The 18,385-nt window shown below is 34.6% G+C and overlaps 2 protein-coding genes across 2 annotated transcripts; one reads left to right on the top strand and one right to left on the bottom strand.

The window, feature by feature from the left end:
- Positions 1–473: 473 nt before the first annotated feature.
- On the bottom strand, positions 474–14,660 carry LOC108727727 (uncharacterized). The gene is made up of 8 exons (XM_018455947.1): positions 13,935–14,660; positions 10,534–11,036; positions 9,884–10,090; positions 3,009–3,433; positions 2,001–2,371; positions 1,635–1,854; positions 1,336–1,555; positions 474–1,197 (listed from the first exon to the last, which is right to left on the bottom strand). Exons 1-8 carry the CDS (start codon positions 14,595–14,597, stop codon positions 882–884), a joined length of 2,925 nt encoding a protein of 974 aa, XP_018311449.1. The 5' UTR covers positions 14,598–14,660; the 3' UTR covers positions 474–881.
- An 882-nt stretch (positions 14,661–15,542) lies between these two features.
- Positions 15,543–16,969, top strand: LOC108727676 (protein PFC0760c). Its single transcript, XM_018455877.1, has 2 exons — positions 15,543–16,368; positions 16,491–16,969. The coding sequence occupies exons 1-2, from the start codon at positions 15,543–15,545 to the stop codon at positions 16,967–16,969; spliced, it is 1,305 nt and encodes a 434-aa protein (XP_018311379.1).
- Positions 16,970–18,385: the final 1,416 nt, after the last annotated feature.

Below are 18,385 nucleotides of genomic sequence, written 5' to 3'. Positions count from 1 at the left end.
AACATTCAGAGGACATTCCTATGTCCTAAGAACGTTCGCCAGAATGTCCCTCGAATAAAGTGTGCTATTAGGATCTATCTTCATCATTTATTAGAAACAAGGATAGAATGACACAAATAGCGCTAATAGCGTCTCCCCTCACCTTATGGTATGACAATAGGTCTGTTCGCTTCTACTTTTTGCACTTAGCATCTTCGTTTTTTCTCTCTTCAACACCCAAATATGTAATTTTATTTCTTATTAGGCCAAAATATATCTCTTAAAAAGAGATATATTTATCAAATAAGAATTAAGATCCAACCGTGTAAATATACAACGTATTTACGTTAGAGAGCGCCAATGATCGGTCAAAATTAGATGTTATAACATTAATTGTATTCATATATTTTATATATATATATATATTTATCTCTTTTTAAGTTTAAAAATTTTGGGGAATTTCAAACAATGCGAACAGACTTCTAATTAGCTTCTTTGGTTTTTCTTTTTTTAGGCTTTTATTAGTTCCTTTATTTTCTATACCTCGTAGTCTACAAAAGTACCTACGCGCAAATGAACATAATGGGCCTTGGGATGCAATTTCGTACGTTTACAAAACCCATTTCACTCGACCGCTAGTTTTATATTCACAGTATTCTCCTCTTGCCGAAATTTACCCTCTCACTTTCTCCGACTTGCTTCTCTATTTTTCGTATAAATGAGCACTGTAAAATTCACATGCAAATGCCCGAGGGATAAAAGAAGTCCATGACTATTTCATAGTTTGAGCGACTCTATTTCAAAACAATTCTATTGTTAAACCAAATTACTCTCAAGTTCGTACACAGAAAAATTGAAAAGTACACAATGCGACTTGAATGTTTTTTCGCTTTACAACTTGATTACTCCGATTTTATCTTATTTTTAAGCCATATGTATCGATTGCTTATATCATTATAATGCTTATAATAGAACTGCTTCATAACACATCCTACAATAGCTAAAATAGCGCATAAAACTAAGAATAATGTTATCGTCAGGAATACAATGACATCTAAATCGAATTGCTGATACCACGCGATATCGACTCCATTGAAACGTAAATGAGGTGCGCCATTGTGACGCATTACGAACTCGATCCACCATATAACATTCTCTAAGCTATCGTAGGGCTTGTCCTTTGTGAGAGCACGCAGCGCCAACATCCTATCTTTGTATCTGCAAACAGAGCGCCAAATATGTGTACATATTAGTTATTATATGTGAATATCACGATTGTTGTTTTCTATCCACATGGAGATCATTATCATACATGTTCGTATGCGCGCGCATACTAATAATTGACATTGTAATTACCCTTTATCATCGATGACTTCTATTATAGCATCGTGCAATTCTGACCTCGTAAGCCGGACTATGTCTAGGTATCTTGCAACTCTCAGAGAAACCATTTTCATAACTTGGTACACCTGATCGAAGACAAACGGTATTCCTATGAGCGGGACGGCGTAATGAACCGCTTCTTCGGTGCTCTGCAGCCCGCCTTGATAAATGAAGAGCTTGATGTTCGGATGAGCTAAAATAAGGGTAGAAGAAACAATTAATAATCTCAGTATTAATTTTTATAAAATACGAGCTTGTCTGCTTCAATTTACCCAGCACACCCTGCTGCGGGGTCCATTTCGAAATAAAAACATTAGGAGGAACATGGAAGCTATCGTTCTCGAATTTCCACAGTACTTTATACGATAAATTGGCAAAAGTGTTCGCAAAGATCTCCAATATTTCCTTCGGTAATAATTTGCTTTTCGTATTTGATCCCAGACTCAAATAAATAAAGCCATTTGTCGCGCTATCCAAAAATGCTTTTAAATTCTGTAGATGAAAAACTTTATGAAAATATTAATTTATAAAAGTATCATTTATATTTTTTTAATTGTTTATTGCATTAAAGCGCGCGAGAATTAGTAATAAGAAATAAAATTTTTATACTAATCGATAATTATTACGAAATATCCTACTTTTGGTAACGACGGCGGTGTCTTTGTGATGTGCAGCCCGCTAAAATGAACGATATTAGGTATTTCGGGTCTCGCGTATGCAAGCAGTGGTTCTTGATTGATCAAGACGAGACTCATATTCTTCGCAACGTCAGTGATATGTGGTACATTGTTACCGAAATACTTTTCGGCGATCTTTTGCTGTTTGATCGCGAAACTATTAAACCATGAATGTATACTCCACCAAGTATTGATGAAATTCATCAATCTCCTCCAAAATGGTAAATTTAATCCTGTGAGATTTTCGAGCTCCCAATTCGAGGAATGCGATGGCAGCACGGGACTGCCAAGACTGAAACGATGGCAATTTTGTAAGTCCATAGACATGATACCTGTAGTTATAAAACTCGTTGAGTAACACCGTTTTGAAAAGTTAAATAAAACCGATTATTTATCCATTATAAAAATCTTTATTCAAAAAATATATTCCATTTATTTAGCTTTAAATTTCAATAATTAACATTCATATATTATTAACATATTATTAATATAAACTGTAATTTTAAACAAATTTTTGTTTATTTTGTTTAATCCGCCACGCGGAACAAATTCCGAATTGGATATTGTATTTATATACTTATAAATTATAGTATGTATTAATTATTGTAGTTTAAGTCCAATATATCCTTTAAATAAGAACTTTTATTAATAAATAATTATCAACTTTATTTCACTTTTTTTTTTAGGTATTTGCAATTTTCTTATTCTTCTCTACATCCAAAACATTAAAAATATGTAACGATATTTTTATTTTACAGCGTGTGCATTCTATAGTCACGTGTTGTAACACAACATTAGTAAGCATGTATCATTAGACTATCACAAGAAGTGAGTTATTACTATCCTAATAAATATAATATATTGTAATAAGATCGTTCGCGTTTCCGTATTCGCAATTCCTTTTTTCCATAACACATAATATCATTAGTTAATAATTATATAATTATAATTAATTATATTTAATCTTACCTATTAAAGGTGCACTAAATCTGTGCGCTAACATGTAGATCGCAGGAGTCATAATCATCTCCGCTATTACTGCATCAAATTGCATATCAGTTCTATTCGCATAATACTTTGTGAGATCTGGATGGCTAAGGGCATCCTCAGCGATATTATGACCTAATGTTAATAACCTTGTTTTTAATCCCGCCAATTGTGTGAGATTCCAACGGGTCTGACTCATGTCAGTGTCATCAATTTTTTCGTATATAAAACCGAAGTCTATTTCTGTATAATTAGTTATGGTAGTATCGTTTAAGATATTAGGAGTCAATGTCACTATTTCGTGTCCTCGCTTATTCAAAGCAAGACATAATACCCGAAATACTATCTGATGACTGTAGGATGGAGTTGGGGTAATAATCAATAGCCTTTTGCTGCATGTTAGGTTACTTGTAACCAGAATCCATAGGATGGTAATTGGGAAGATAACAGTAATTAGTCTCATTCTGTGAGTAAAACAAGAAGACTGATAATTATATATACTTAACTTCTGATCACTATATATCAGCATCGTTCCTTACTTCAAAAGTGACACACTCACAAAAAATGTGATTTTCGAGTTATTACTGAGAATAAATTAAATAAAGGTTACTCTATTAATTATCAAAAGTAAACTAACTTAATTTTACAAATCCGTCTAGCACTTGTGTTTAAAGGCACTCGTTCTTAAAGGTTTTCAAAGAGGTCATAATATCTTCTACAAGAGTGATACATTTTGAGTTATGTCGTTTTTGTAAATAAAAAGGAGTCTTTTATAAAGAATATTTAAAGACAGTCAAGGCAGTTTTTGGTGAAAGTTTGAAGAAGAAGTTGTTTTAATTTAGATTTAATTATTTTAGCTGAGGATAAGTCAAGATATCAAGGGAGAATCAAGGTAAATGTAAACTGTTGATGATATTTCAAGCTATATCACTTTTAATGAATTATTCCGATTTGTTATAATTTTGTAGAATATCAAAATAATTACAACTCAAAAAGGATGATTTTTTTAAACATTGTGAAAACGATGAAAATGACATTTGATCATATTTCTAAGAATATATCTTTTTTCAATACTATTTGATTAATCAATAATTTTCCGCTAAGTTGAAAAATAGTTTCTTCCCTTTTCTGGAAAAAAAACAAAAAAAACTTAATTTTTTATTAATTTTTTTTAATTGTGTCACTTTTGCAGTAAGGAAACAATACATACTATATGTAAATATCGAAAAAACATAATAACTTTATTTTACAGAATCAGAAAATTACGAAACAGATATTATATTCAGTAACATGATAAATTATATTTTCCTGTTTTCTGTCATAATCTTTCGAGATAATATCAAATCAATTTTTATATGGTTAAATATAAAAATTAATACAAGTATTAATATTAAAATAATTAATGTTTTTTTATATATCGTTTACACATCATGCCCGCTTAAAATAACATATTTTTTCTTTATATAAAAATATAAATTTAATTATTAATATTCTATAAAACATTCGATTGAACGAGATTGCACGTACTTACGTTGTTAATAAAATATATATATTATTTTAATTAATCCTCTGCAGGGATTACGAATACTGAATCACCACAGTGCAATGCATTACACGATTTCGACTGAAGAGACACTTTTAGACTGACTCTATAGAACGAATCAATAGCATTATATAGATTCCATCGAGGTAGAGTTTTTTTTATAGTTCCATCTTAATTTATGATTTTATCGCATATGAATAATACTCGGTGAGTAATATTCAAATGTGTTTGTATATTGAATCCGATAAAAGATATTAAAATCAAGCTTACTTCTAGACAAATTATTTCAAGGAAAACTACTTCGATACTGAACATTCTGAAACTTTCCGGTTTTATAAGCCTTTCTGATATGAAGAATATACTTGTATAGTTGCATCTATATCTATGTTACGTCTATTTTTATCTATATTATTCATTACACTAATTATATAATTCCACAATTACATATAATGGAATTTTAGGACGATATATAATATATAAATACTTTATATTTCTTTCTTTTTTAATGAATTTCTGTAACAAAAAGATTTTATGCATTATCCCTTTATGTTGTGTAAATAATTAGTAGAGTTAAACTCTTGATTCTTTTCTGATATTAAAGTAACATTATTGCAATGGTAATTTTAACATCATACAACAAAAATACATGACAAAAATTGTTAATTTCAAATGTCTTATTTTTGCTAATATTTTAAATGTGATACAATCATTATTGCAGCTATTCTTATACTAGAAATATACGTATATTGCACGATAAAAACATATATAAAGATTCGTGACTTAACATGAAATTCTTGTGACGCAAACATATTTTTATTTTTAGTTATTTTCTTACGATCGAATCAATGTATTTTTATTTTTTATTATTTATTACGATCGAATCAATGACAAACACATAATAACGGCAAGTTATAATTCATGCAGTTATCATTTTTAAACAAACATTAATATATATGAATAAGCTAACGATTGTAAAATCTTCTGGCATTTACTTTTCTGTAATAGATAGAAATGTACGATTATTTATGTCGATTACGTATTTGATCATGAAGCTTATTTAATTTATTGAAATATTATACATCGGTTTTATATAATGAATTTCAATTCCGATCCATTCAATCCAGTAAGTTCCGTCTTTGAATCCAGGCTGCTTACATTTTTCACATCTGGACTTTAATATATCACAACGAAAAAGAGCAAACGAAATAAGAGTAGCGAACTGCGAGACAGCGAAATCCAATTCTTTTACCGATTAATATTGTCTGTTGCACCTGGAAACATGGCGAACACGGTGCATCGTACATGTATATTTCAACGTATGTGCGAAAGAAAACACTGATTCGTTCGTGGATCGCCGAGATCTGTTTGTCAAATTATAAGCACTTATTTATAATATTCACCAAAGTTTGATAGTAAAAATATTGAAATTAAAAATACAATTTGAGAAAAGAGAAAATATTTTGCCGTTTTGCTTCGTTTTCACTTCTCATATAATATATCGTAGCATCTTTAGAAGATCAAAGTTGTGCGACTTCAAAATCGATAGATTTTAATGTGGTCCGTATTTTTGAATTAAGGATAATGCGGAATCGCGCTTACGCTATTAATACTGCCACTAAAATTATACACGTTGAGTGTATAATAATATACGGAACTAATTTACTGACTAATTTAAGTCGTAAACAAACTAATCATTATTATACACATACTTTTAATTCATTAATATGTAACAGCTCATTAATATGTCTAGGTAAAAGCCACTGCTCTGTATTCCATTGAAATTATCATGAAATATACATATGACCAGTAATAACTGTTAGCTCGTACACGAAATGCGTTTTTCGTCCGTATATAACGCTTCTATATATAACACCTCGTAAAATTATGAAATATTTGAAATTGTCTATAAAACGAAAAATATAATGCGAGAGATCGTGTGGATTAACACGATATATTGAAAACGATCGTTGCGAGTACATTTCCACGAACTCGATTAGAAATACGTCAATTAACATGATTAAATCCTATTCTGAGAGCTCTATTCGTACTTGAGAGTATCAAGATATGAAGATATTTCAGACGTGGCGGAAATGATTGAATTCGTTGATAGAAGCCATGATTAACGTCTACACGCATGATTACAATCGCGGAAGATTCAAGGCCGGAAGTCTCATATTGAACTATTTCAATTTGGCAAACAATTGCCCATATTAGCGGACTCACTCAGAATAGTATTTACGATGCGCAAACGCATAGTTCCATGTAGGTATACGGATGTATGTACTGCGCTGAGAATTGAAATTATGCAGATTAAGCTCGTTCAAACTGTCCGAGAGCCTAGGTGAGAACGTTGACTTCGATTATATGTGCGCGAAATTATTTCTGCTGTACCATTGTCGACGAATATTCAAGTTTTAATTAAATTAGGAAAAATATTGTTTTGTTAAATGGTAATTATAAAAAATATTGTTTTATTAAATTGCTTCGTTAAAGTGGCAATTAAAAAAAGTTATACAGAATAATTGCAATCTTTATCTAATAGATACTAGTAATTGTAATAGATATTATAATAGTAATTGCAATTGAATTGCTCGGACATGACCAGATATATATTTTGAATTGTTCCAGTTCTGTCTCGCACGCGTATATGTATAATGGCATGGCAACACAAGTAAGAGCTTATCGCCGTATCGGCCAACGGAAAACGTTCATTTTTAGTCGATGCACGCGCGCCTAGCACGCAAGCACGTGTATTAAATGCGTTTCTAGTGTACGTCGAATCAAAATCAAATCGAGCCTGGTACGTGATCGGATGGCTGCGGAACCAAACAGAGACGACGGGATCCTTTCCAGATCGAGACAACGACGGCTCCCCTAACTCGCCCCGTGCAGTTTCTCAACTGTAATTTCAACTCGATAGTTGCCACGGTATTACGGAACTGCTCGTAGCTCCCTAACTCCATTAATCATTACGGCTTCGGAATCGGCCCGAGATCGTTTTTGAGAGATCCGAACAGTTTCTACTTGAATCCTAATTCGTCTTGGCCACGTCCTATCCATTTTCTTAGCCCCTGACAAGGGCGCGTGTTAATGCGAATATATAAATCAACATGCTGACATGCAATGGAATACAGGCTAATTTGAAAAGCTTATATTCATGTACATAAAATCGTATTTATTTTATTATTACATAAATCGTATTTATTTCAGTAAAAATAAATTGTATACATAAACGAAACTTTTGTTCACGCATATGCATATGCGCTTAGAAAAGAATATATTTGAAATAAACATCTTATACAATAGCACATTGGTATTCAGATCTTTTACATTTAAATTTTTATATAAATTCTGACATAAAAATTGAAATGTTGCATGAGAAACAAGTCTAACAGGAAGTCTAAAACGAGAATAACCTCCGGCGTATCTCTTTTTATAAGCAATTTATCCATTTTATCTCCATTTAATGTTGAAAGCAATTTACGATACAATCGTGGAAGATTTGATTATATAACGATTAATGCGCAGCAAACGATTATTCGGAATTCAATCTCAATTAGAAACGAATTATTGCAGTGATCTTATCGTACGCATAGAAAATAAATTTTTCTGTACGAGAGTAATGCATGCAATTTTCATGAATTTTTAACACAAAATTATTTTTACTAAAATTACGAGTATATTGTAAGCATTTTGTGTATTGACAGTATATTTAAATCGTTTTAATAATGATGTGTTGCAAATATGTACATTTGAAAGCTTTTAGAAACGTATTCTGTTTAAGTTGAAAATTAGCGAAATAATTTTAAACGAAAATACTATTTATAATTTTAAATGCAAATATATATGTTATTATACAAGCAACTTTTCTTAATAAGCTATCGCAAATGCGGATTATATCATGAACTGTACGTTACATTTTCTTTATGCGAGGTCTACTATAGAAGTCGTAGCGGTCGTAGGGTCTTAAGTCGTAGAAAATTGATCAATCATAGTCGATTATTCTTCTCATATTCGACTGTGATTGGTTAATTTTCTACGACTTAAGACTCTACGATCGCTACGACTTTTATTGTAGATCTCGCATTAGATTACCAACCTAATTTTCGTAATGTTAACAATGTTAAATCAATAAATTGTAATAAATACAATAATTTATAATAATTTTCTAGATTTATGATGGAAATTTATGCAAAATTTTATGTAATTTGTTATCGTAGGTTAAAATTTATTAATGTTGCACCAACTAAACGTTCATTCTCTTTTTTTTATTGCTTTAGTATTATTGCTCGAAGTTTGAAGATAATGGTCTACTTATTTTACATTATAGTTTCAGTAACTACAGATCATAATAAACAGTTAATATCCGTCTTAAATTGTTAAATTTTGTAAATGAGTTAACGTAATTGACAATAGATTATCTCAAGCCTATAATTTAGCCTTTATCATTCTCAAACAATGTTTCAGCTTTATATTGCGTATACACAGTAGAATTCGTTCGACGGATCATTAATGTTTTATGACGGTAGTTGATCGGTGAATGGTCTAGCCTGTTTAGCAGGCAATTACCGATTCTATGATGCCCCCTTCGGGAAGACCCGATAGACGTTCCAGACGCAAAAGAGAATCCGTCTCTTTCCGCTTAAATTTGGGAACCGAGTTCGGTACACTCGCAACTCCGAGCAATCGTAATTTCGCAGGCAGCAGAAGTTTAGCCGCCGGGCTTTCGTTCGAGAGATAGAGCTTAGAAGTCAAATATCGGGAATTTCATTTGCGCGCCGCTATGTATTATTCAATCGTACTCAAAGGAGTTTCCTCGCGGGATAAGCTGCCGTTGAACTCATCAATCACTGTTCTCGGCTCTGACAGACTATTCCAATAAGCTCAACTGTCGGGATTAGTACTTGTGAAATCGATGTATGTCATCAAAGTGAACAAAAAGTGAACTTTGTTTCAGACTACCGAAGGCACAAGTATACACTGTCCTTATTATTACAGTTTTTATTATAATTTTTTCTTTATTTCGATATCGCAAGAATAGAAAATATGCACATAATGACTGGATTATAAATATTTACTTACTAGCAATTTGGAATCGTATGAAAAAAAGTACTCATATATTTAAAATGTACAAATTTCCTTATAAATTATCTTCACAATACGATTAGAGCACATAGTAACAAAACGCTAGGTTGTGGTATAAAGATACTATGTAGTATGACACTTTTATGAAATATTTATTAACGTTTTATTGATAAAGCAACTTAGCCTTAGGTAATTGTCAAAGCAACATTAATTGTCCTTTCTAGATATTTTTGGTGCTGAAGTAATTTTATCACATGTTTTATAAGGTGGACAATAATCCTTGCAAAATTTAACTCGATCGATGTAAATCTGCACTTCGGTATGTGGTTCCTTAATATGTTTAAAAACAAGTCCGCCATCTTCTCTTACATATTTATGAAAAGGTATTGTGCATACTCGTTTCCAACCGAAACCATCCGCGACTCGTGCGATATATCTGTAACGGATATGCTCATATTAGATATCAGACTACAGATTTATCTATGTAAATCTGTCGATTAAATTTTGTACATTGCGATCCTATTCGCGTAATATATGAGATACAAGGACACGATAGATAATGTTTCGTATCAAGTAACACGCTCATACGCTAAGAGACGCATCAAATCATCGCGTGCTAATCCTAATTAACGCGATCGTTATTCTTTTAATACGACACGAAGCCATATGTCAGCTGTCTTCAGTTTGAATTACAAGGTAACAGTTACGCTGAACATGTGATGTACAACGGATAGAGTCCGACGATCTTTCTCGTTGATGCGGCCCGTCGCGAAAATTACTCAAGATCCTGTCGAAGCGAGCGAACCGCGCCGAAACGACTCGCATTCCTTACGAGTTTGTAGCTTAACCAGAATTCCACGGTCAGCCAGCTGGACTCACCTATTGTTGCAGTCAACACGGAACAATCGATAGCCGCAATCGCGCGCGAGATACCAGCTATCTAGCACGAGCTTTCTAGCAATACCCTGGTTCCGGAAGTCCGGCCTGACCGCGAGATAGCTGCACTCGAAGATCTTGAGAACGCAATAGCGCTCCCAGAGATTCGGCTTGCCGGTCACGTAAGCCTCGAACTCGATCACGTCGCGGGTCGGCCCGCATTCACAGCACCTAGCGAACTCGACGAACTTGTCGGGATCCCAAGGACAAGAGCCTGCGTTCACCACAGCACCTACGATACATTCGTCTTCTCCTTCAGCAATTAACGTCATACCCTCTCGGATTTCATCGTACATAATTTGTAGTAATGATGGAGCTGGCTCCTCTTCGTTCAAACCGATGTTTACCATGGTTGGATCGTCCTTGTAGAATGCGTCACACATGAAAGTCATTACATTGTCATAGTCCTCTGGCAAAGCTAATCGTGTCTTGTAAACTGGTTGATTCTATTACATATATTATTATACAACATATTTTTTATACAACACATATATATATGTATAATATAAATTTTTTTTATAATAAATGTGAATATAAATATCAAGAATTTGAATTTATAGTGAGATTTTTTTCTACGAGTATATATATATCTTGCGAAAAATTTAAAAGTAATACTTAGAATTTAATTTACTTTACAGATTAAGAAAATATTTGTTAAAATCTACATTATGTGTGTATTTTCATTTCTGTAATATTTTTATAAAACATAAATCTCACATAAGGAACTTACGGAATAATTTTTCATTGTGATGCGCAAATGATAGTCTCGATTTCTAAATACGCCAAGATGCGATTCGTATTTCACACATCTTGCAACTGGGCAAATAAATCTTGTCAAAATCGATATCATATTTCTGCCACGGTGACCTCTTTGAAAATATATATCTACTCGGTTTTGCAATTCTTTATTAAAATATGCATACACTTCGGAGCGTCCCTATATGCATTCCACAATAGATCTACTGCATTGACGTCGATTGACATTTTACGTGTAGTTTTCCATTTTTATTATTTTTAGGTTCGTTTATTTATGTATACGTTTACGAGATGTAATACGCGAGGTATTATAGCGATATAAAAACTAAAGTCTTACTTGGCTCTTTTTAGCATATTAATAATAAATTGTAACTCATGAAACTACATACACATGCTTGATGGAAAATTAAATATATTATTCACGTTTCTCCTGTACTTCTCTACGATATACTCTCTACTTTTCTGTCATTTTTTTACGATAATCGCGTACTTCATGTTATTCACAAATTGCGAAACAAATGCCTCCCAAATGTAGTTTTTGGTAGACTTTCTTGCTGTTTCATTGCTAGAGTTTTTTTTTTCTAGTGAAGATAAACGGTGACAATAAACTATCGCGGAAAGACGATCAGATCCCCGAAATCAGGCGTTCTTAGAGAATCACACGAGCGCATCGGACGTGCGACGGTCAAATAAAAAGGAAGGAGAGCAAGATACGAAGCGAACGTCCGCTTTCGAAGGATTGGAGATTATCAGAAGATAAATTGCATTTCTTCTCGGAATAAAACGTCGCCGTCGAGGCAAACTGTCAGATCTACTTCTTTGACGTAAATTACCCGAGATCTGATGGTTCGTTACGTACGTGTTGAGGTTTCGCGAAAACATTGATTGAACGAAATAAAACAATTTAGATAACGTTCGTTGTTACTTTTCTTGAATTCCACGTTGAATTCTATGCAAATTCGTAAAGGAGAGCGCGCTTCACTTCTATTAAGGAGCATTCCGGACGGTAAAACTTAACGCCGACGTTCCGCAGTTTCTAGAAGACCAGGTCGGACGATAACTCAAACACGGCTCTATTCATTCATGGCCGTTGTACGAAGTGATATGGGTGGCAGCCTGCAGAGCGGCATCTGATTTATGTATTCACGCCGCGTTCCACCGCTTCCGATATACATGCACCTTTATATGCACCGTGTACATAGACCGACAGATGCATATATAATACAACCATCGCGTGCGTGCACGTATACACGCATCGACGATGTGTTTACGTCAGGATGGTAGCTACGTGCGAATATACACACGTACATATATAAGGTGGTACTCGCAGATACGTATGCGAGAACGGTAGGTGCCGCGGCTTATTGTTGATGAATGCGGGGAACCCGAGCTCACTGAGCCACGAAGGGGATGCAGGCTTTATACATACATATAGCATAGTCAGACTACAGTGAAGTTGGTAGGAGGCCGATAGGTATACGTTACCCAAGTGGAATGCTCTCGTGGGCTCCGGTGGCGAGTCCGCAATGAGAACGCGGGGAGACTCGTATATGCATCAATTATGTGCCTTGATTCTCATTTCGCGGCAGGATTATTCGTGAAAGATTGCAATTTATCGGTACAACAATGCGGACATTGTTTAATATCCATTAACCGCCCGCCGGCCGAATGCGATTACTGCTGGGTCGTATATTCGATTATTTGCCAGTTGCATAAATAAAACTAGACTCACTGCATTCTGATGAATTGGAGAAAGTGAGAAATTAAATTTATTGCCGAGACTTCAATTATGACTGCCAATTTTCATGCGGAAGTAGAAAATTGTTGAAGTAATAAGAATATTGTCAGCTGATAGATACACGGAAAGAATAATTTTATTGAAAAATCTAAAATTTTATTCGATACAGATCTGAAAATAATTTTGTTGGGTTCATCAAAATATTTATGTTAGAAACTAAAAAAATGATGATCAATGCTCTACAAAATTTTTATCTTTTAGCAATTAGTTTGAATTTCCAACAAAATTATTTTCAAATCTATATCCAGTAAAATTTTAGACCTTCCAACAAATCTTTGTAGGAAAAGAAATTACAAAATTACAATAATATTACAATAAATAATATGTTTACCTTTAATGGATTTATTAGCAAAACATTAACCAACTAAATGTAAAAACAATGTAAAAAATCAATCTAAATATAAAATGTGAGAACAAGAGAAAAAAGATTCGCGCTTAATAATTTTATATTTCACTAAATGCGCAACGCGTGTATCAAATGAGGTGGGATACGATAAATGTTTGAATATACAATAAATGCTTGAATATGTATATTGCACATTTGTTCGAACCTTTTTGTATTTATCTCTGAATTAGCGACTATAATACTGTACTATTGCGACTCACGCAAGCGTCATACATGTTAACATAGGCCGTCGTTGCTGAAAACGAACTTTCAACTCCCCCTCGTTAAGCCTGCCTGTTTTATGAATCCATCCAAGTTCCCGAGTAATCTGTCTTAGGGTGATCTTGGGCTTCTCGGTTGTCTCATCTTTTTTTCGTTTCTCTGCTGGTTGGCTTCCACCTCGACGAATCTGGAACCGTTATTTCTACCTTTCGCATATTTGCCTTCAGCAGCAGCATGTTTTTCGCCGTATCGACCATGATTCTCGAAATGTCCACCCCGACTCCCGTTGTTGTAGAAATCAGCGTCCTTCTTGAACTCATCTTTGTGGTAAACGTTGCGATATCCGGCGGTGTTATGAGCTTTCTCGCGGCCGTCTCTTGTCTCGTAGGTAGTTCCTTTCTTTTTCACAACTTCTTCTTTATGATTCTTCGCGCGATCCTCGTTTTCGGAATGGCTTTTACTCTCACCAGAGACTTCGGAGTACTCAACCTTTTCGTTCTCCTTTCTCGTGTCGCCCTTCGAACCTACCTCGAAGATGGCAAGGCTGTCGGTACCGTGATCATTTTTCACAACTTGCGTCTCATACTTCGACGCAGCGTAATGCGCATCGTTATCTTGATTAAATCTGTTGGATTTACCAGAGTTCCCGTTGTTCGTCACCGAGGCTCGTAAGGTTGCACTTTTGCGACTCGGACTGGTTTGCGGTTTCGCAAACGCAAGTTCCATATGGGTGACTCCAGGTGGCTTCACGCCCTTATAACCGACCGGCAACATTTCCGCTTCAGGTTCTATAATCAAGGGTAACAAGACCGGACTGCTCTTTGCCTTCGTAACGATCGCTCTCATTGTCGACGGTCTCCTCTCCTCGAACTCTTCACTTTCTTCGAGGATCTCGAACAATTTAGTCGCAGATAGCTGCTTCTCGAAACTATAGCCATTAGCTGTTGATTTTGGATTGAATGATCTCGAGCTGCTAATGTACATTTCGTCAGATCGGTCTCTCGACGGATGCGCGCAAACATAGAGCATAGCGCAAGCGGCGTACCATGCTGCATAGATCTTCATTTGTTTCGTGAATATTCCCGTTGCTTAAAAGCCCGGGTAGTCCAATCTAATCCACGAATTTGCTCGAAATTATATTTATATATCTTAGTAGAAATAGATAGACTAGGCACGAGACAGTGACTTCTGATGTGGTAACGCGTCGGCATGTACTGTAACAATCGTGCAGTAATACCAGCTCTTTTATATCGCTCGACAATCGTTCAGCCGAACCGAAGACCGATCATCGATTTCACATGGCCTTAGCGTATCTATCGTAGCGTATAGTCAATTCAAGATCAACGGTTTACGGTACTCGATCAGTGATGCAAAGCGAACTCTGCAGGAATGTTGCGAAATATAGACATTCCTGCAATTTATACGAAAGGAATCGAATGCTTGTTAGCTTGGGAATTTTATTTTTTAAGCCGAAAAAAAATGAAATGACTTATGTTAGATTCGAATATTTTTTCTGTAGATTCGATCGATCGATGAGTAACTCTTCGAATTATTATGCAATTCCATCATTGACTAATGTTGTGGTGAAAGAAAAACCGTTAATAACGCGCTCCTCGCATTTGAAGCACCGACGCGACCATGAAACTCTCGACGTCGCTAAATAGCGTGTCACTTACACGACGGAAGGATAAACGTGTCCTTCTGGCATGCGTATATAAAGCGATAACGTTGACGAACGGATATAACAGTACCGGACAATTCGGTCACGAGACGTAACGATTGTTATCCGGCATGGTTACCGGGATGCGGGATTTGGTTAGCATGATTGCGAGTTTAGTGTTGGCCCTGCTGTTAGCTAATACACACGGCGATGGTGCGTCATCGGCGAGGACAGCACACATGATCTCTAAGATGAGAATGACCGATCTGGAGACCTCGGCAAGCGGATACTCGTACAATCAGCAAGGGGGTCTTCCGGTCTTGCACATGCGGTATACCAATCACGGAAGCGGACGTTACTACCATGCACCGGCGGCAGTGCATTACATCGTCGGCAGTCCTACACCTGTTGCGCCCACCGTTTCTGAAACTGCGTCGTCGCACGAACCCGTTCTGCTCGCGTATGCGACTGCGAAGCACGAAATTGCACCGTACGTAACGCGCCAGTCTTACCCGCGCGATGGATTCATTAATTATGGCGTGGGCCAATTAGCGAAATATGCGCAACCGCTTGAGCTGCCTCAACTGACTGCACGTGCGCCATACTATGTGCCTGACACATTTAAATCGCGCGAAACGGATAAAAATATCGACAAGAGAAGCGACGACGAGGAGAATGAGGACGATTATGACAGCGATGAGGACGACGACGGCGATAAAAAAGAGAAAAAAGGGCATGTGCCTGAGAATCGCGAAAAAGCAGTTGATTTTATAGCAACCCATCCTATTCACGGCCTCGACAACTCTCGTTCAGATATCGACGTTTCGTTTGAACACGGTGAAAAGTATTCGGCCGCGCAGAATTCCGCTCATGGAGAAAAGGGCGACAAAGGGTACAACAAACGAGTGGAATTTGACGTGGGTGAACGCGAACAGCATGATAAAAGCAGGCAACAAGGTGGATTTTTGCTTATTTTTTTCTACAGACATTGATTTTCTCAGTCCGCTTTTAAACATGTATATTTTTGCATAAAATGTATTTATTCCGGGTGAAACATTACTTTTTGTTGAATCTTTCAGAACATTACGATACAGAAACGGGGCACAAAAAAGATCACAGTGACGTAGCTGGAAATTATGGCCGCTACGATGAAACTGAAAGTAATGAGAAGGGTAGTAGTTATGGACAGACGTCATACCACAAAAAGGGGCAAAAGACCAGCGGCTTTCATAAAATCTACCACAAGGATGAATATAAAAACCATACCGATTTCTATGATGAGAGCCACAAGAAAGGTTATTTCGACAAGCACTTCGTTGTTGACGAGCATCATAATGCTGCGGAGGGCAAATTCAAGAAAGGCGAACATCATGAATCCAAGTTTGGTAATAGAAATAACGAGAAAAAAGGATTTTATGACAATGGACATATACAGAATCGCAATCAAGGCTATGATAAAGAAAAAGATGAAAATTCTTTTTATAATAATGATGGAAATTATAGCTCCGACGAAAGCACGCGTTTAACTAAGAAACACGGGTATGACAAAGTTGATTGATATTGTTGAACATGTATAATTTAAGGAAAATGTAATTTTTTATTTACTGTTATTTTATTATCATTTATACCATGCGATAAAAAGGAAAAAAATTATTATCATATTTTTATGATACAACAAATTCTCACTATGTATATTAAAAATAATGCTATATATAACTAGGGCTCAGACAAAAAATTCGAACATAAACAGACAAAAAATTCGACATGTTGAATATTCGATCTATTTGAATAGTTTAAAGTTTAAAAAAATGGGCATCTAATTCGAATATTTCGGACAATTCGAACAGTTCGAGTTAAGCAGTGATCAGTATGAAATTTCAATTCGTTATGTCTGAAGTTCGGACGATTCGGACAGTAAACAAATATAGTATGCCTATGGAAACAAAAGAACAGTTAAATAAAATTCCTATATTTATTGATATCGTCCTACAAATATCCTGAGCCATCCTGAACACATTCAGAATGATCCTGAGGACAATTTGTGATGTTTGAGTTCGAAATGTAATAATTTCGAACTTTCAGCTCTGAAGTGGGTTAAAATAGTTCGAACATATATTCAGCCTGAACTATTTAACGTTCGAACTTAAGATTCGAACTGTCCGAACTGTCAAATCGTCTGATGTTTCCGAGCACTATATATAACGTTATTTATAAATTATATTATCATATTATGATTAGAATGATTATCGAAAATGTGATTAAGATATTAAGTTTGAGAAATAATGCAATTAACGGCATGGCTGTGTGGAATTTTATTAAAATTTTATTAAAATATCTAAAAATTTAACTATGTACAGATCAGAAAATAATTTTGTTGGACTACATAACAATTATGTAAATCGTTCAAGATTGCTAGAATATCAAAATTTTTTGCAGCACTGCTCATCAAACTTGAGATTCCTACATAATTATTCTGATGGTCCTACAAAATTATTTTCAGATTTACGTATGTATGTATCTAATTAAATTGCGTTTAAATAATTTTTTAAATGAATTTTTAAATATTTTTTTAACACAAAATCCTTCTATACTATTATAATATTTTTTAGTAAAAACATTCCGTGTATCATCCTAATATTATCCCTTATACACATGATCATTTGTGTCTTGCGCATTTTTTTCTTTTTTAAAATATTAGAAATACCTAGCTAAATAATGACCTCTATTCTTCTCTTTTTTGACATACTTTATAAATATTTTTTATAGAGAAATGTTTTTATTTTAATTATTATTATTATTTTAATATTTTTTTTAAACATGTTAAAGTATGTATATGTAAGAATTATTTAATAATTTTTGTATATTTATAAAAATAATGAAAATTAATCCGTGACACGAATGACCTATCGTGTGCAATAAAGAATCGGAAAATCATCGTTGAAAATTATAATCGAGTTATATATGTAGAATTATG

The sequence above is a fragment of the Mycetomoellerius zeteki genome, unplaced genomic scaffold (assembly GCF_001594055.1).
Source record: "Mycetomoellerius zeteki isolate Tzet28-1 unplaced genomic scaffold, Tzet1.0 scaffold52, whole genome shotgun sequence".
Classification (NCBI taxonomy): Eukaryota; Metazoa; Arthropoda; class Insecta; order Hymenoptera; family Formicidae; genus Mycetomoellerius; species Mycetomoellerius zeteki.
The sequence above is the reverse complement of the archived record's forward strand: the minus strand, read 5'-3'. Positions and strand labels throughout refer to the sequence as shown.